Source organism: Canis lupus, chromosome 5 (assembly GCF_048164855.1).
Source record: "Canis lupus baileyi chromosome 5, mCanLup2.hap1, whole genome shotgun sequence".
Classification (NCBI taxonomy): domain Eukaryota; kingdom Metazoa; phylum Chordata; class Mammalia; order Carnivora; family Canidae; genus Canis; species Canis lupus.
The window spans coordinates 31303911-31323388 of record NC_132842.1 but is presented as its reverse complement, the minus strand read 5'-3'; the positions used below and the strand labels follow the sequence as shown (position 1 = coordinate 31323388).

General features: G+C 48.9%; 1 protein-coding gene and 1 long non-coding RNA gene across 4 annotated transcripts; one reads left to right on the top strand and one right to left on the bottom strand.

Moving 5' to 3' along the window:
* Nucleotides 1-9526: 9526 nt before the first annotated feature.
* On the bottom strand, nucleotides 9527-12631 carry LOC140633438 (malignant T-cell-amplified sequence 1-like). The gene has a single exon (XM_072825942.1). It carries the CDS (start codon nucleotides 12500-12502, stop codon nucleotides 11957-11959), a length of 546 nt encoding a protein of 181 aa, XP_072682043.1. The 5' UTR covers nucleotides 12503-12631; the 3' UTR covers nucleotides 9527-11956.
* Nucleotides 12632-12686: 55 nt separating this feature from the next.
* LOC140633439 (uncharacterized) lies at nucleotides 12687-17424 on the top strand. 3 transcript variants are annotated; one of them, XR_012031049.1, is made up of 6 exons: nucleotides 12687-12913; nucleotides 13227-13358; nucleotides 14017-14350; nucleotides 14434-14519; nucleotides 14833-15069; nucleotides 15503-17424. It is a non-coding gene; the product is annotated as an uncharacterized lncRNA (long non-coding RNA). The 3 variants fall into 3 exon arrangements; XR_012031047.1 differs by having other exon boundaries at nucleotides 12695-12913; nucleotides 13205-13358; nucleotides 14250-14350; nucleotides 15503-16560; XR_012031048.1 differs by having other exon boundaries at nucleotides 12696-12938; nucleotides 14250-14350; nucleotides 15503-16560.
* Nucleotides 17425-19478: the final 2054 nt, after the last annotated feature.

The window sequence follows — 19478 nt, the reverse complement described above, 5'->3', positions numbered from 1 at the left end:
CCCAGGGTGTGATCCTGAAGACCCTGGATTGAGTCCCACGTCGGGCTCCCTGCATGGAGCCTGCTTCTCCCTCTGCCTGTGTCTCTGTCCCTCTCTCTCTCTCTCTGTGTCTCTCATGAATAAATAAATAAAATCTTAAAATAAATTTATATATATATATATATAAAGTTTTGAAGAAAAGTAACACTGTAATTAGGCCAGGAGGGAATAGCCGACTCAGGATAAGAGAAGAACCTGCATCAAACTGACTCCAAATTCCCACACAAAGTCTGAGAGAGCGGAGAAGAGCTGGCCGGGCTTGCGTGCTGGAGCTTTTCCAGGTGAGCACATTCAGAACTAAAAATCTCTAGGACTTTTTTGTCAGTAAGCAATAAGAAACTACTGGAAGTGCTCGCATGCCTGTGGGGTGGGTTAACAAGCAAGAGGACAGCACGAATCAGTAAGGGCCATCCTGGGGTGCCCTCCCTGGACTAGCTCCTCGATTCTAGAGACGACCCTTCCCCACCGCCCTCAGGTTCTGTGCCCTTGGCTGATTACTGTGGCCTCTCTGTGCCTCAAATTTGTCGTCTCCAAAAAGGTGATGACCCGACCCCAGAGGGGTTTTCTCATAAGTTCTGGATGTTTTTTTAAGGGTGAATGGGGAGAGAGGGAAGCTGCAGAGGGAAGAAGGTGTGGGGTTTGGAGAAGCGGCGCCTGGGAAGGAAGGCCAGAGGACTGGGGGTAGCATCTCTGGAGACCCCATCACCACCTAATCCGATGGTTCCAGAAGGAGCCACGGCTGAGGGTGTTCAAGCCCGGGGCCAACTTTGTTCATCCTCCCACGATTCAGTAGTCTCTTTCTCTTCACGAAGGGAAATTATCTCCAACATCCTGCAACTTGAACAAGTTGTAGACACGTGTTCTCTTTACAAAGCTTACAAAGCTTACAAAGGCGTTAGCGCCTTTCCAACAGCATCCCCTGGACAGTCGTATAGTCGTGCCGCTTCGGCCCGGCTGTGATACCGCAGCTCCAGGTTCTGGCTCCTTTGAGGAGCGGACAAGGAGCATCAGGACACACAGACTAGAGGACGGGAGAGACCTCAGGGATTCATGCACACACGTGCACGCATCAGAAGACACATGCGCCTCCAGTGGGCTTGGCGTGTGGGCCTCACCTCCTTCCATGAGGGGCAGGAGAAACACAATGAAGCCCGGCGACCAGCAGAAGGAGGAAGCTCGCTCCAGAGTTCATTGATAGAGTCCATTGGCCACGTCCATTTTTCATCTCACTATTCCTTTTGTCCAGCTCTACAGAGGTACAACTGACACATCAATTTATAGTGTATCAAAGGTGCACACTGTGATGATTTGATAGGATTCAAAACCATCACCACAATCAAGCCAACACACCCATCGCCCCACATGATGACCTTTTTTTTTTTTTTTTTGTGCAACTGCTTAAAAGCTGCTCTTGCAGCAAATTTCAAGCACGTGGTACTGTCTTACTAATTAGAGCCACCGTGCTGGACATGAGATCCCTAGAATTTCTTCATCTTATAACCAGAAGCAATCCTTCCCTTGGACCCACAACTTCCCATTCCCTCCACCTCCCAGCCCCTGGCAATCACCAATCTCCGTTCCTTCCGTTTCAAGGAGTTTGCCTATTTTAGGTTCCACAGGTAGGCGATGCCCCAGAGTGTTTGCCTTTCTCTGACCCCACACGGCATGTTGCCGCAAAACGGACAATCTCCGTGTAGCTTTTTTATTCTACTTCACATTCTTGTAGATTTTTAAGGAGACACAGAGGTAAATACAGACTTAAGAGAATCAGTTGACATTTGACCTCCAAGAAATAGAGACATCATTACTGATGGCTGGTGGGGCCGCGAGGAGCCCGGGAGGAGCCGCACATTTCATCCTTTTGAAAGACACAGTCCCCATCCGGCACACACTCCACGACACACGGGAAGCACACAGCTTGCTTTCAAAAGCCTCTATTTCGCCCTAAGAAAATCACTTAATAGAGCATTCACCACGGTTGTGTGGCTAAGCTGCTGACATTACCGTGACTTGCTTGCCCACATTTCTGAATCACTCCAACTAAAAGGAAAAAGTCTTTGGATAGAAATAACCCCAAAACATGTGATAGAAAATTTGATATTTTGCATAGTCAGAAAGACTTTGCCTGCTTAGAAAAATGTTTTCTCTGTAACACAGATGTGCTTTTCAAAGCCTTGGAATTTCCTCTTTTGAAAATATGTTGAGCCAACTGAATTTTTAAAGAAAATAATTATATCCTGATTTTAGCTCTGCTGAAAGAGCATGCAAGAATTGCAATCACACTCTTTGTAAATGTTTTAAAGTTTGCCTGGAGTTTAAGCACGTGAGGATGAAATGAAGGGACAAGGGCCCCACCGTAAATGTAGACTTTGATTTTTTTTTTTTAAATGAGAAACTGCAGAGGTGAAAGGGGGAAAATGTGCCAACGTGTACATTATCATTAATCCTCAGAATCTGAAAACCTCGACTTGTAATATTCAAAATCCTTATTGGCCATTATTTGTCATGTTTACCACAAGGTTCCTAGTAAAATGCAGACTGAGAGCAGGTAAACGTGTGACAGTGGGAGGAATGTTCTTTTCTGTGTTTCTGGCTCGGGAAGGTCACAAATAAACCCACTTACGCATTTCCTTTCCAAAGTGACTATGCCATTTGCATTCCTACCAGCGGCGGGTGAATTCTTTCGGCTCTGCATTTGTGCCAACACCTCCGTGGACAGGTTTTGTCGTTGCTGTTTGTGCGAACACGTACGTGGTGGTGACTCACTACGGCTTAATTCAACGTCTCTCGGGGTTAAAGGTGCTGAGCATCCTTTCATATGTCTCTAGCCTATTTAGTTAGAAGCATCTGTTCAAACTTTTTGTCCATTTTTTTAACCCTTCGCTTTTTCACCGAGTTCGCTGTATTCTAAATCCTAATTATTTGTTAAGCATACGTTCTCCTAATATTTTCTTTTAGCATACCGCTTGTCTTTTCCTTTTCCTGTCTTTCAAAACTCAGAAATTCTTCATTTCAGTTGGGTCTACTTTGTCACACTTTCGGTGTTATGTCTGCGAAATCTTTGCTGAACTTAAGATCAAAAAGGCTTTCTCCCATGTTGACTTCTAGAAATATAATACATTTTAACAGGTAGGGCCAACCATCCATTTTGAGCTAACCCCAGTTTACATTGCAAGGGATGGTGTGAGGTCCAGTATCTCAGCATGGGGGTGTCTGGGCACCATTTGGGGCAAAGACTGTTTTTCCCCAGCTGGATTATCCTTGCAACTTTGTAAAAAACCATTTGGCGATGTTCAGCGCGTCCGTTTCTGGACTCTGCTCAGTTCCGTTAGTTCACACATCTATCCTTTGGCTAATACCCTACTGACGTGTCTACCATCACTTTATAGGAAGCCCGGGAGGCAGGTGGCGTGAGCCCTCACTTTGTCCTCTTCAAAACGGTTTTGGCTATTCCGTGACCCAATTGCGGCTGAAATTTTAGAAATAGTTGGTCAATTCTTACGAAAAATCTTGTGTGGTTTTGACCCCAATTATATCAAGTGCATACATTTATTTGGGGAGAATTGACATCACTGATGTGGAAATGTTGGGGTTCAGAATGAATGGCCCAGAAAGAATTCTTAAGACGCCTTCGGTGCACAAAAGGGGTGTTACTAAAGGACGGGGCCAGGACCCGCGGGCAGAGAGAGCTGCGCTGGGGTCAGGACAGGTGACTGTTGATACATTGTCAAGCTGGGAGGGGGACAGGGAGAGCATAAGTCTCTAAGGAATTTGGAAGCGAGGTTTCCAGGACCTTGAGGGGGTAGCTGCTATTAGGAAAATGTTTACTAGACATTTATTACCGTCTATTAAAATCTGAGTCGTGAGACTCTGCCGATGATACATCGGTGGGCCATATGCTTGGGGGGTGACTGCCAATATATGTATTGGGGGGTAGAGATAAAGGAAGCTTCCAAAGGAATTTTTACATGTTAAAGTAGACTCCCAAGAACCCGGGGGTTGGGCTAAGATTGCCTTGTGCCCTGAGCAGAGTACTAACACGGAAGCAGCAGCTGAGTCCCTAGAGGAAAGTCACCTGCCAGTCGCAAGGACGTGTCACTGGGCCGTAGGCAGTAAGAAGTTTTCTTACTTTTCTGCCTTTGCCTTTATTTCTTTTTTTTTAAATAATAAATTTATTTTTTATTGGTGTTCAATTTGCCAACATACAGAATAACACCCAGTGCTCATCCCGTCAAGTGCCCCCCTCAGTGCCCGTCACCCATTCTCCCCCACCCCCCGCCTCTATTTCTTACATCATTTACCACCTTCCTGAGTTTCGTAGTTTGCGAGCAGAGTGTACCTCCACGCTCGCTACAGTCTTTTTAACACGGGCTCCTTTCCTAAGTGTTTTGTGTGGTTTTGTGTGGGTCATGCCCGCACCCTATTCTATTGATAAAGAATTATTTCAAGTTTTCCATGCCACTGAAAATAATCTATTTTTAAATTTCAATTTCCAGTCTTCGTTGCTAGCCTATTGAGATGCAATTGATTTTTAAATTGGTTTGCTGATCTCACATACCTGTCGAAGAAAACTTTTTAGCGATTCTTTTGGTTTTTCTACTTAGACAGTCATGCTGTGAATAGACAGTTTTATTGGCCAGCTGTGTGTCTTTTATTTCTTTTTCTTCCCTTATTGGGCTATGTAGAATGACTGATTCCCACGTGGTAATAGGGAACACCTCTGTCTTGCTCCGGATTTTAGGAAGAAAGCATTCAGTCTTTCACTAATAAATATAACGTGAGCTGGAGACGTTTTGTAGATCTGTTTTACTAGATTGAGGACATTTTCTTTTAATTGAATGATTATGCATTTATATCAGATTTTATTCTGCATCTAGTAAAATAAGCATATGCTCTTTCTCCTAATGAGCCTATTACTACGGTTCACATTAATTTCTGAATACGGAATCAGTGTAGAGAGCAAACTGGAGCCACTCGTGTCAAGCAGGCGCCCGTGTCAAACAATGACCGAGCAGTGAAAGATACTGCAGCTATGACACCTCGCCGGGACCAGCGTCAGCCGCCACCCCACAATTACCACCCACCAGAGCCAGAGGATGTCCACAGGGACCCGAAATTGATTGAATCCCTTTAAAAAGCAAACTGTCAGACCTTCAGACCTAACCTCTCTATGTCTGCCCACTTCAAACAGGCAGCTGCTGCTCAAGTTTCTGCCCAGTTGATCTAGGAACAGAACCGAGATCCTTCCCCGCTTGAACATAAGGGGTAAGTGTGAGAGTGAACCCGGATGGGACCGAGGTCTCCTCTCAACTGCGCTGAACTTCCTGCACTTCTGTGACCCGGTTTGTCGTGCGGCTTGTCTTCTGTCCTGCTGTGCGTCCTGTGTGAGAAGCCAAGTTTAATCACCCAGGGAAATGCCATGGAGTTTGGGGTCCCCAACCTGCTTTATAGTTGGGATTTCACTTTGCTTTATGATCGAATAAAGCTGACATTGTGGAAAGATGCAACTCGTGTGTGCACCTTCCGGGCGTACCCATGACAACCAGCCTTCTGTTTCCAGGATAAACGCTGTGGTTTGCTATTTTTACATATTTCTGACTCACTTTGCTAATATTTTGGGGGATGTTTGTGCTTATGTTCGTGAAGGATATTGGTCTGCGGTTTTATGTTCTTCTCATGCCGTTGGTTTGGATTTTTGAGTAACACTGGCTTCGTGAAGTGAATTGGGAAGTGTCCTCTAAACTTCTTTATTAAAGAAGAAATTGTAAATTTTTTTTATTTCTTGAGTGTTTAGTGGAATTCACCAGAAAGACTTTCTGGGTCTACGGGATCGAGTCCCGTGTCAGGCTCCCTGCGTGGAGCCTGCTTCTCCCTCTGTCTGTGTCTCTGCCTCTCTCTCTCTCTTTCTCTGTCTCTCATGAATAATAAATAAAATATATATATATATATAAAAAAGACTTTCTGGGTCTGGAGTTTTCTTTGTTTGAAGGACCCTAACCACAAAATTACTTTAATAGGTATAGAACTAAGGGTTTCAGAACGAGTTTCCCCAATATAGGTCACCTTGGCATGAGGATTATTTTGAGCTAAAGGTGATCAAAACCCAGCAGATTCAGGAAAAGCTCTTCACCTTTCTCTCAAATTTCTCTAAATTTACAAGGGAAAGGGGTCTTGCACCAGGAAGAAGCTATTACCAGAGACAACTGGTTTACCTAAGACGCTGACGTGGCTAACCTTTGTTGTCCTCACATCTCCTCTGCCTTCTTGTGAACAGCCTTCCTCTCCACTGCCTCCCGGGGGCCCCCACCCTGTCCATCGCTCAGGATGTTGTATCAGCTTCAACTGTCCAGCTGCCTTTTGAGTCTTCGTATCTTTATTAAATTTGGGTTTCTCCTGTTAACCTGTCCTATGTCGTTGTAACTGTTTGAGCAGCCACAGAAGCTAGAGGGTAGAAGTAGAACTGTTTTCTGTAAACAGTACTCTTCTAGCAAACTGTTTTTTTAAGTAGGCTCCACACCCAGCACGGAGGCCAGTGTGGGGCCCCAACCCATGACCCCGAGATGGAAACCCAAGCTGAGATCAAGAGTCGGATGCTCAAGGGACTGAGGCACCCAGGAGCCCCCAGTTACCTAGTTCTTAGGTGAGCTGGTAGTTTATTACCGTTCTTTCTTTGTGAATCTTGAGACCTTATCAGTTGAATCCAGATGCCGTCCCCACAACCGCCCCCAAAATGCTAACACAAATCAGGGATTCAACACCTGCATCAGGGGCTAATTCATTCACCTCTGTTCCTAAAGCAGCAGAGGCAGGAGAGAGGGAGGGAGGCATGAGGGCCTCAGGGAAGAGTGTAGGAAGCAAGGAACAAGAAGGACGGTTTTTGCATTAACTTTATTTCCAGACGCTTCCCATTCAGCTCAATTAACAAACTTTTTCCTTCCAAAATCTTGCATCCTCTTGTGGACATCAGTTAATTCAGCGCTGGAGACCTTTGACTCTGCCATCAAAACCATATCACCTTGGAGTTAGAGTCGTGGGCCTGTCCTTGGTAAAGACACCATCCCTGACTTCCTTCATTCGGAAACAATGTGTGACAACCAAGGTACCATTTGGAAGGCTGGTTTCAATCCTCTCTCTCTGCTGCTCAGCCTCTAAACCTCCCTGAACAGATAGGAGAGTGCCTCCCCCTTCTCACCTGCCAGCAGGACAAGGGCCTTCATTACAGGACCCTGAGGGGTCTTCTAGGTCCTCTGGCGGACCTGAGAGTCCTCATTTGCTCTCTTCCAGAAGCCACATCTCGGTTAGCACCCCATCCTCATCCCCAAAACTGTCAAGAACTGTGCAGGGCCCCCGATTTCCCCCTCCCTGCAAACCACCAAGCTGGTCTGTTTCATGAATGCGGGTAGAAGGCACAAGGCTGCGGAGCCAGAGACAGAGGACACAGGTGTCCTGACGACAGCAGCAGCCAGAGCTTCATGGTCAAGTGCATTGACTCCTCATGACCCTCAGGTCCCACAGGGGACGACTGCAAACACAGGGAGCCACGCTGCCGGAAGGGGACCTGAGCTCGCTGCACTCGCTGCTCTGATGGAGGGCAGAAGCAGGGCGGTTCCTTGTCCAGAGGCAGACGCTGCTACCTCATCCCCGGGGTTAATGCCTGACAATACGACGTAGCGGCTCTGAGCGGTCAGAGCCTTGCATTCTTGCCAGGTCCTCGGCACCATGGTGGATGGCCTGCCCGGCACAATTCTTTCTCTGAGTCTTAGTTACAGATTTTCAGGGTGGCTGGCCAGAATTAGGAGCATTAACTGGGCAGCCTGGGTGGCTCAGCGGTTTAGCACCTGCCTTCAGCCCAGGGCATGATCCTGGAGTCCCGGGATCGAGTCCCACGTCAGGCTCCCTGCATGGAGCCTGCTTCTCCCTCTGCCTGTTTCTCTGCCTCTCTCTCTCTCTCAGACTCGTATGAATAAATAAATAAAATCTTTTAAAAAAAAAAGGAGCATTAACTGTCCAAACAGCAACCCAAGTCAAGTGGGACTGACCTGGAGTGACTGCTGGGAAAACGCACAGCTCCCTTCTCTGCCACCAGCGGGCGCTCGACACTTGGGCAGGGACGAGCCGCCTGTCCGATGAGTCCCACTCAAAATTCCTTAGGATTTTCCAGACTGTCAAAGTCGCCAATTCTAGGTATTTACTTATTCCTCTAGAGCTGAGGGACACTTCTTTACTCTTCCCAGGAATTAGACAGTTGGTCAGGGGACTCACAGTCCTACTGATGCTCATCCTCTTAGTTCTCTAAGTGGACAGATACTCCCCCACTCACACACGGATGTTGACACGCCCGCCACTCCGTCTCCAGCCTCCTCATTTTAAAACTCACGAGCATTTACTTGTTTCATCATTTGAACCACCACCCACATACTAATGGCTCACGAATCTGTACAAAAGCCCTGGTCCTGCCTGGTCTTCACACACTCACTACCTGCATGTCTGCTGGGTGGTCCCATTTGGGGGTCCTGTAAGAAGTTTATGTTTCATGCGTGTCCCTAGAATGAAGTCCCTTCCCTCTCCTGCCACCCTCCCCCCAACTATCCCCCCTCCTGGCTCCTGTCCCATTTATGAACCATGTCCCACCAAGTGCAGACTTCCTGTTCCCAGTAAATGTCCGAAGACTTTTTTCCTTCACGAAAATGTTTAGGATCATTCAAATCCCTCAAATCAGTGTCATCTTCTCTTGCCTGAAAGATGTGCAATGCTGCCTATTAGTTATTCCCTCTAGCCCCGGCCCCTCGAATCCATTCTCGCATTCACCTATCCAATCTGTGATACCGTTCATGCTCCACTCCTTCTCAACACTTTTGTAGACGCCCATTCCAGCCCTAAGCATGTAACCCCTTTGGCACGCTAAAAATGGGTCCGTACCATCAGCCTCTAGTTTCATCTCTTCTCATCTTTTCCTGGAAAATCATGACCTACAAAAAAGCCAAACTGCTTCTATTTTTGTGACTCTACTGCATTGCTCACACTTTTTCTTTTCCTGGATTTTTTTGGACTATTTTCATTATGAAAACATCCTTTTTTTTTTTTTTAACATTTCTACTCAGATAGCCTCTAATTAAGAAATCCTCTTTGATTTTCTAGGCAGAGACAACTTTCCATCATTCACTCAGACCATATTATAACAGGTAACTCATACATTTACTATATATAGGTGTATATACATACACAAACATGTGAAATTAAATTATACGTCTACATGTTTGCCTTCCTAATAAGACTAAGCTCCTGGAAAACAGGGTGCTGTTTTAAATTTGTGCACCCTACTTGCAGCCCAGTGCCTAGCCCCAAGGTAGGTTTGAAACACTGTTTCTTGAACTATTCTGGGTTAAACAGCACAGGAGTGAGTGGGTTCTTGAGGTAAGATATGACTATCACTCGTACTTCAGACAGTGTCCTCACCATCGAATCAGACATTGGTCTTAGCCAAAAGTAAGTAGAGACGATCCTCTTCTACTTTAATCGTTCATAATTACCTTTTGGTTCACAGATCACCTTAAACATGTGGTGAGTGTAAAGAATGCTTTAACAAAGACATCTATCTCTGAATACACAGACCAAAGTTTCTATGAAATTCCAGGAAGTTCCCATAACCCTTGCCCTCCACCCTTTCTGATGCATATGCAGTTTCCACCTTGAGTTGTTCAGTAGGATTGGTATCAACATAATGGTCAGTATCCCATAATGGAAGATAGCATGAAAATCCATGAATGAATCCTGAAAGAAGGCTTAATGTAGATTCGGAGGGTCCTCTTTCAATGTTTGGTGGAGTGAGCTGGTGGGGACACGGTGAGAGAAGAACTGTAGGGTGGCTTACCTTCAGTGTCTCCATCAGTGTTCATCAGTCACTGACGCTCCAGAATACTGTCATGAGATGCTTACGGTCCTCCACAGGTGTCCACCAATGGCCAGAGTGGTGTTGACTGCAGAAGACAATTAAACGGGGCAAAACCCCTAACCCTTTGAGGGAAAAATAGTGTTCTAATGAGGAGAGTTTGAGTCGTTCCATGACAACTCTGCGGCAAAGAGACAGAATCCAAAGGTGCAGATTTATGAGGGCAGGTCAGTCCCTCCACCTCTCCTTCTAGAGTATCCCTTCCTGCTTTTCTATTCCACTGATTATATCCCCATCAAGCATTCCCGCTTAGTGAATCTTTCCCAACACGCAGACATACTAAATATCCCACTAACAACCTGCAACAATAAAAATAACAGCAAAGTGATCTAGACTCCAAAATAAAATACCTTGACTAGAACTTTCCTCTAGCTTGCCCCCAGTATCTTTTCATTCACAACCAAACTTGTGTGAGGAATAACATGAAGTCTAAATTTCCACATTTTACTTTTGCACTTTCCATTCACCCCTAAATCTACAGCAATTTATCTTGTATTCATATAAGTAACACCAAAACGAATCATGGCAAAGTCACCAAGCCTTCGGTTCACCTATTTTACCCTTTTTTATGTAATTTCTCAATTGGGTAGGTCTACGATGCCATTCCATTACACATTGAGAGAACTGTGGCTTTAAATTTCAGGAAACGCAAGTCCAGAAAAAGTCATTTATAAGGAAAATGTACTAGCTCACATAAATTTGCCATGCTCCTTAATAAAGTGTCCTGGTATATATGGAGTCTCCAGTCGATTAACCATCAGCTCATACAAAAAGGGCACTGTTGCTCTCCATGTTCAATTTTAGCATGCTCAGACTCTATGCCCAGCAAGGTCTTGGGTGCGTACGTGTGCATGTGTGCGGCAAGAACAAAACCACACACGCCAACATCCCCCATCGCAGGGAGACCGCTTCTCCCCATGCATCTTCCTCTGAGGCCCTAGTCATGTTTTCCAGACATCCTCAAGCAGCCCTATCTTAACACAGCTCACAAAGCCACCTGAATAAACAACTCAAAATCATGGGCAGGAAGATCCCCATTTTCCTAGGGATTCTGATAGAGGAGGATCCTTCTAGGTCCTATAAACGCCTAAGTCTTACTGGGAAACAGAGCACGAAGGTGAGCCTGGCCTCATCAGAATTTTCCGGGACCATGTAGAACAAGGATGGGCCAAATTCTGCCTGCAAGAGGGGAGATGTGGCTTGTGGGGCAGACTATCACTCGTGCCTGTGGGACACTTTTTACTAGATTTTCTGCTTGCCCTTCCAACGCCGTGTTGGCAGAGCCGCTCAGTAGGATTGGTAGCAACATAATGGTATTAGTGCCCGCTCACTTCCCTTCTCCCTCACCCCTGCCGCGTGTCTCCCAACTGCATGCTCTGCACTTTGACATGGGTCTTCCCACCGCAGATACACCACCTGCGTGTGCAGCCACACGCACGTCGGCAGAGGCGGCGGCGCCCGTCCACAGAGCTCCCCTCCTCCAACACCCGTGCACGGGAGGGGGGCACCTGAGGGCTCAGTGGTTTAGCACCACCTGCAGCCCAGGGCGTGACCCCGGGGTCCCGGGATCGAGTCCCACGTCGGGCCCCCTGCAGGGAGCCTGCTCCTCCCTCTGCCTGTGTCTCTGCCTCTCTCTCTCTCTCTGTGTCTCTATTGAACAAATAAATAAAATCTTTTAAAAAAGAAAAAACTAAAAAGGACACCCACTGACGCACACGCGTGCAATGACACGGATACAGACAGCTGCACTCCTTCCAAATCTTTTACTTCGTGTTGGTTTTTTGTTGTTGTTGTTGTTGTTGTTTTTGTTTTGCTTTGTTCAGCATCTGCCGGGCTGCTGCCCCCTGGGGCGCGGGGCGTGCGGGCCTCCTCGCGGTCGCACGAGACACACACACACACACACACACCCACGTGCGCACACACACGGGTCCAGCTCTCCGGGCGCTCCCCGGGCGCCGCTGCCCGCGCTCACTTGTACGTCTTCATGTGCCACAGCCCGTCGTTGAGGTAGTGGATGTTCTCGATGCCGATGCCCTTGTTGACCTTCTCGATGTCCTCCGCCGACATGCGCATGACCCCGACGCACAGCGCGTGCTGCTTGCCCTCCGCCATGATGGCCACGACCGTGTCGACGGCGGCGGGGTAGAGCTGCGCGCCGGGCGAGGTCAGGCCGGGGCACATGATGTTGGCCCCGCTGAGCACGAACTTGATGGCGCCCTTGTCCACCTGCTGGTGCGGCAGGATGAACGGGTACTTGTGCAGCAGCCGCAGCGTCGGGTAGAAGGGCCCCTCCCTCTGCCTGAAGAACAGGAGCTCGCCGTTCACCGTGAGGATCTCTATGTGCTCGTGGCAGCGCACGATCTTCACCGGGTCCTTCTTGGGCAGGATCTGGTTGAGCCACGGCTCGATGCCCGGGAACTGCTCTATCAGCTGGTTCTTAATGCCCTTGATGACGGACGTCTTCAGCTGGATGCAGTTGGACACGTTTTCCTTCTCGTCGAATTTCTTGAACATGATCCAAGGCGGACGGGGGGGGCGCCCACGGCGGAGAGCCCGAGCTGCGAGGACCGGGAGGCGCTCACCGGGAGGACGGCCGGCGGGGACGGTCGCGGCGGCTGTCGCTAACCGGAAGGCAGCGCGCGCTTTACGGCTCCGCGTGACGTCTACTTCCGCCGCTCGGGGAGCGGCGCGGGGCGGCGCGGCGCGGCGCGGCGCTGCCGCCGGTTTCGCGGCCGCAGATTCGTCGCTCGCCACCCCCGCTGCGGGAGGGCGGGTGAAAGGGACGGGATTGGAGGCAGAGGAGCGGGAGGAAGCGCGTCTGTGGCGAGAGGAGAGGCGCGGAAGGGGGCTGGTATTTTTACTGTTTGTTAGCGGCAAGCCGAATCGTCGTCCCTGCGGATAGGCACGCCGGGATCCAGGGCGCAGGTGCGGGGCGCAGGTGCAGGAGCAGGTGCGGCTGCAGAGCCGCGCAGGCGCCGCGCGGAGCTCGGTCGCGGTGGTTTCCCGGGGCCGCCCGCCGTCACACTCTGCGTCTTCCCCCGCGCTCCGTGGCACCCGGGCGGGGGCTGTGTCACCGCACACATCTGCCTGCGGGGCTCTTCCCGCCTGAGCCCGGGGCGGCGGGGGCGGGGGGCGGGGCTTCCCTGCACAGCAGCAGGTGCGGTAGGGACGAATTCTGGCCTCTTCTCCTTTTCTTTTCTTTTTTTTTTTTTTAAGATTGTATTAACTTATTCATTAGAGACACAGAGAGAGGCAGAGACACAGGCAGAGGGAGAAGCAGCTCCATGCAGGGAGCCCGACGCGGGACTCGATCCCAGGACCCCGGGGTCGCCCTGGGCTGAAGGCAGATGCTCAGCTGCTGAGCCCCCAGGTGCGCCCCCATGCACAGGTGTCCATGCACGGGTGTTGGAGGAGGGGAGCTCTGTGGACGGGCGCCGCCTCCTCTGCCGATGTGCGTGTGGCTGCACACACAGGTGGTGTATCTGCCGTGGGAAGACCCATCTCAAAGTGCAGAGCGTGCAGTTGGGAGACACGCGGCAGGGGTGAGGGAGAAGGGGAGTGAGCGGGCAGGGGCCTGAGCGGCTCTGCTAACAGGACGTTGGAAGGGCAGGCTTGCGGGGAGCCCGTCGCGGGACTCGATCCTGCGACCCCGGGGTCACTCCCTGGGCTGAAGGCAGACGCTCAGGTGCTGAGCCCCCAGGTGCCCGCCGTGCACAGGTGTCCGTGCACGGGTGTTGGAGGAGGGGAGCTCTGCACGGGCGCCGCCTCCTCTGCCGATGTGCGTGTGGCTGCAAACACAGGTGGTGTATCTGCCGTGGGAAGACCCATCTCAAAGTGCAGAGCGTGCATTTGGGAGACACGCGGCAGGGGTGAGGGAGAAGGGGAGTGAGCGGGCAGGGGCCTGAGCGGCTCTGCTAACAGGACGTTGGAAGGGCAGGCTTGCGGGGAACCCGACGCGGGACTCGATCCCGCGACCCCGGGGTCACGCCCTAGGGTGAAGGCAGACGCTCAGCCCCTGGGCCCCCCAGGTGTCACCCAGGGGACCCTCTGCTGCCCTCTTCAAGACATCCCAACTGAGCGTGCGGCCCAGGGTGCGGCTTGTCCCGAGGACCACCCGGAGTGTTCCTGAGAAGGATGTGCGTGCAGCTGTGCTCGGTGCAGAGCTCGGCTCGGCGGAAGGGCGTTCTGTTCTCGCTGCTTGATCTACGAAGCGGCGCATTGAAATCTCCAGCTGCGATGGAGGCTCTGTTTCCCTTTGCAGTTCTGTCAACCTGGGATTCACACATCGTGCGACTCGACCGTTAGGTGCACACCCACTTAAGATTAGTGTGGAAGTCACCCAGCTCATTGGATTCGACCCAGGTAGACTTCACGTGTCATCCCCAGAGAAGTGTGAAGCCCCCGGGGGCGGGAGTTGTGTTTTACCTCTGTGTTCCTTCCCCTAGCACTTCTCTCCAATGAACACCTGCCTAATTTGGGAAGTCTGCCCTGCGGCAGGAATTGCAACACTGGCCGGATATACAGTGAAAAGGTGACATATATTTCCCCATCCTTGGGAGCTTACAGCACATCAGGGTGACACCTATATATACAGAGAGAGATGTGTCTTTATGTATTATCGATCCCTATTCTCAGAACAAAAATCTATATCAGTCTGGGTGCTCCAGAGAATATGAATATAACATATAACACACACATATATATACACACATACATATATATGTTCTATTATAAAATTGCATATATATATATATAAACTTGTAGAATTAAGTTATACATATAGATGGAAGTAATATATAAAATACATAAATAATACATAAACAGAGCATATGTATCTATTGTAGGGAATTGGCTCTCACAATTATGGGGGGCTGAGAAGTCCCAACATCAGCAGTCAACAACAACCTGGAGATCTAGGAGAGCTAATGCTGTAATTCAGTCTGAGTCTGAGTCTCAGGCCGGAGAAGACCAAGGACCTAGCTCAGAGGCAATCCGGCAGGAGGAATCCCTTTTTACTCCGGGAAGAGTCCGCCTTTTTGTTGCTTCCAGACCTTGGATGAAGCCTGTCCATGTTAGGGAAGGTAATCTGCTTTACCAATTAAAATGTTAATCTTACCGAGAAATACCCTTACAGAAACACTCAGAACGACGTTTGGCCAAATGCACGGTCCCCCTGTAGACCCGTCAGGTTGACACGTAAAATTAACCGTCACAAGGGTAGGCCATCTTAAATGAGGTGGTAAAGCAGCATATTGATGTGTCCTGACCCTAGAACCCAGGATGAATCCTGCTGCATCATTTCCTAGAGTGAAAAACTGAAAGTTACTGAACTTGTGTGTGTCTCCGTGTACCCATTACAAAAGTGTGGTTGACAAGAATGCCCATCTCCTGGGGATAGGGGTGAGCTATTGCTTGAATTAGAACTTACAATAATTGGGTTTTAAGTATTTGACATAGCTATAATTACTAATATAAGAACAGTTACACAATTGTTTTAATACTCTCTTCACACAGGACAACTGGCCAGACTTGAGCTTTCCTGTTTATGGCCGAGTCTCTGCTATGCCTCCTTGAGATTTCACTACAACTACTTTGATCCCATGAAGAGTCACACATTTCCAGTTAATAGACCAGCAGCTGATCTTGTGTATTATATATAAGTTTGTGTGCTTAACCCAATAGGACAATTATTTTTCTTTGGGTCTTATGGTTTGTCCTGTTATTCTTATTTGTGAAGTCAGTGCTATATGAGCAACAAAAACCAGATGTAGAAATTCCAGGGAGGAAAAGTCATTGCTGGAGAACTAGTAACTTAATCAGAACTGATTTGACCTGAAATTGTCTAGCAGAGGAATGCCCAAAGGATTTTTTTTTTTTGAAATGAAGTTATTTTACAGAAGGAAACTCTGAAAAGCTTACTCTGAAGTCCTACAGCAATGAAAAACTTTTTTGAAGTTAATAACCATTTTTATCAGAAATCATACTCAATCTGTACACTGTTAACTCTTCCCTGGGACGCACTTGACCTTGGCCAACTAGCCACTATTTGGCATCTACCATTAAAAGGATTCTAAGTACTAGTTTCCTCCTTAAATTCCTAAAAAATTAAAGAAGTTAAAGTTAAAAAAAAAAAACCTCTATTTTAAGACTTTGTAAAATCTACCCTTCTGTAAAAATCACGGAACCTGGTTCTTAAATGTTATAGAGGAGTCTAGGTCTTTGAGGGTGACCCACACCAGCGAATGAAAAAATACGATACTCACATGTTGCTTTGAACAAAGGAGCATGCTAAACCATTGAAACACATTACCAAGTTATTCTCATTAAATAATTCACAATCAATTCAAAATTAATCAACTATATGGATTTTGAAAAGAAGGAGGAAAGTTCTGGTACAGACTCTGAAGCCAGATTGATTTTCAGGCCCAGGCTGCACTCCTTCCGTCAGGTTCCCTCGGTACCACTTTACTGCCTTGAAATATGAAAAATACAGCGTACACCTCACAAGGTAGTTCCGAGGAATTAAAAAAAAAAAAAAAACAGTATACAAAGGACTCATAGACAAAGAATAAGTACATTTACAAGTGTTTCTTTCTTTGCAAAACACCCTTTGTGTCCTAGGGTAATCTAAGGCCTAAGATTATGGTATATATGTAAAAAAAAAATGCAGAAAATATTTGTAGCTTTGGATAAAGCTGCTAAGTCAAACAGGAGATGCCAGAGCTCGGTTCCGTAGCAGGAATCTCAAGGGAGTGTGTGATTGAGACACAGTGATAACGTGGCAAAATTAAAGTGAGGAACCTGAGTGAGAAAATGTCTCCAGTTCTCCAAACCTGCACGCTTGGGAGTGCAGTTCACACACCTGGGTTGTCCTGATAGCTGGAAGCCGCTCACCTGCCTGCAGCTGTGTCTGCATTTTGCAGAAGGGCCACCGGAGGGCGGGAGAGCCAAGCTGAGTCCGCCAGCTGGGCCGGAGGCTGGTGCCCATTAGGAGAGTTCTCCACTAACCCGTAACTGGCTTTTACCACACAATTATTCTTCCTAAATTAACAAAACCATCTCTACAAAGTCCCAAAACATTTCCCAAGTTCAGGTGAAGCACACTCTGAACAGTCATCTTGATTTCTAATTTGTGAATTTATCTACAAATAATCAACGATAAAGCAATTCTTTCTAAAATGATGTCTGTTAAAAAAGAAAACATGCTAGCCCTACATTATTGGCCTTTTCAAAGAAATACAAACTTTCAGGGCGCCTGGGGGCGGGGGACTCAGTTGGTTAAGGGTCTGCCTTCGGCTCAGGTCATGATCTCAGGGTCCTGGGATTCAGCCCTGCCTTGGGGAGTCCCTGCTCAGTGGGGAGTCTGCTTCTCCCTCTCTCATATTCTCTCTCTCTTTTTCTCAAATAAATAAATTAGATCTTAAAAAGAAATACAAGCTTTTTGTTATAAAATAATCCACAGAGATGGCAAGTAGCATAGGGAACATAATCATACTGTAATAATGTTTGGTGACAAGTGGGGACCATTCTTCCCATTAGCACTGAGGACTGTACAGAATTATTGAGTCGTGTTGTACACCTGAAGCTGATGTCACACTATGCTTATTATACTTCAACTTATAAAATACCTTTCTCCATGCTGCACCACCAATTTATTATCTGTTTTTAAAAATTAAAGTTAGGAAGGGCCGCCTTGATGGCTCAGTGGATGAAGTGTCTGCCTTCAGCTCAGGTCATGATCTCGGGGTCCTGGGATAGAGCTCCCTGCTACGGGGGGTGGGGGGTCTGCTGCTCTGCGCCTCGCCCTGCTCGTGCTCTCTCTCCACACCATCTCTCACAAATAAATAAAATCTGGAAAACAAAGTTAAATATACTGTAAAAATAATCACAAGATCTGGAATGGGTTTTTTTTTTTCATTTTTTAAAAAAGATTTTATTTATTCATGAGAGACACAGAGAGAGAGGCAGAGACACAGGCAAAGGGGGAAGCAGGCTCCCTGCAGGGAGCCCCAGTGGGATTCGATCCCAGGACTCCAGGATCACGCCCTGGGCCAAAGGCAGGTGCCAAACCGCTGAGCCCCCCAGGGATCCCTGGAATGTTTTTAATTCCATCTTCCCTCTCATTGCTCCATTCCGCAGGCGACACTGCCGAGTCCCTCACAGGCTCCAGCAGATGTGCTCTCCGCCGCAGGCATGCAGGTGGATAGATGGGTGCTCACATGGGGCTGCGCATAGGCGGGGGGCCCCCGGAATCTCAGGGCTCTCGTTTCCAAAGCAAAGCCCACAGGAGGTTTGAGTCTCAGCTCAAGTGTCCAGAACCCTTCCTGCGTAGATGGACTCTAACCACCGGATGTGCCCAGGCCAGTCCCCGCCTGTCCCAGCCTGAGGTTCCAATGGTCTCAGGAGGACTGGCCACAGAACTGCGTGACTCCCTCCCCCTCGGCGGTGTGGATGTGACCTGGGCTCCCAGCTCCTGGGTGGGTTTGGTGGGGCCACTGGGGTGCGCAGGGCCTCCTACCCACCTGCAAACCAGAGCGGACCCCTGGGGCGGCCGAGGTCCGTGCCCGCGGGCAGCAGGTGCATGAGACCCACCTGGCCTTGCACGGTCAATCAGGGGCACGGTCACAGGGTCCTGGGTTGGAGCTCAGCGGGGAGTCTGCTTCTCTCTCCCTCACCCCCTGCTTGTGGTCTCTTTCTCACTCTCTCACTCTCAAATAAATACATTCTTTACAGATAATAATAATGATAAATAAACAAATAAAAGGCTCATGGTCCAGAACAAAGAACTCTTACAGGTCAACAACAAAACAATCCAATTCAAAACGAGTGAAAGACTTGAATACCCATTTTGCCACAGAAAATATAAGATATAAGGTTGTGAAAACAGGACCAGCCACATTAGAGGTTAGGGAAATGGAAACTTTTTTTTTTTAAGATTGTATTTATTTATTCATGAGAGACACAGAGAAGGGGAGAGAGAGAGAGAGAGAGAGAGGCAGAGACACAGGCAGAGGGAGAAGCAGGCTCCATGCAGGGAGCCAGACGTGGGACTCGATCCCGGGACTCCGCCCCCTTCCACCTGCGGCGCCAGCCGGGAGGCTGGTCCTCGGCCCCGGGGCGGGGTGGGGCGGGGTGGGGTGCAGCAGGCAGTGCTGTGCCCCATTCTGCACCCCGCAGGTCCTGCTGCCGGGACCCCAGGGAGTAGAAAGCATTTACTGGACCCAGCCAGGTGTGTCACCGACGGAGCCCCGAGGCCGACGGACCTCGAGGAGCCCGGGGGCCTCGGGATGCCCGCCCCAAGCACGTCAGGTTGCAGGGGAGCAAGGCCTTCCCTCTCCCTGCTGGAGGGAGTCCCTACCCGGGCTCCAGCGCCGGGAGCCGGGGCCTGGCCCAGCCCTGCGGTCCCCGGAACCGGGAACACCAGCCCCTCGTCCCGCCTCCCCGCGGCCGGGCCTCTCCCCGCTCCTCCCTCCCTCCCACCCTCCCAGTC

What these genes read in the sequence shown, in the direction of transcription:
- LOC140633438 (XM_072825942.1), bottom strand. Translation starts at nt 12,502, where the DNA reads ATGTTCAAGAAATTCGACGAGAAGGAAAACGTGTCCAACTGCATCCAG.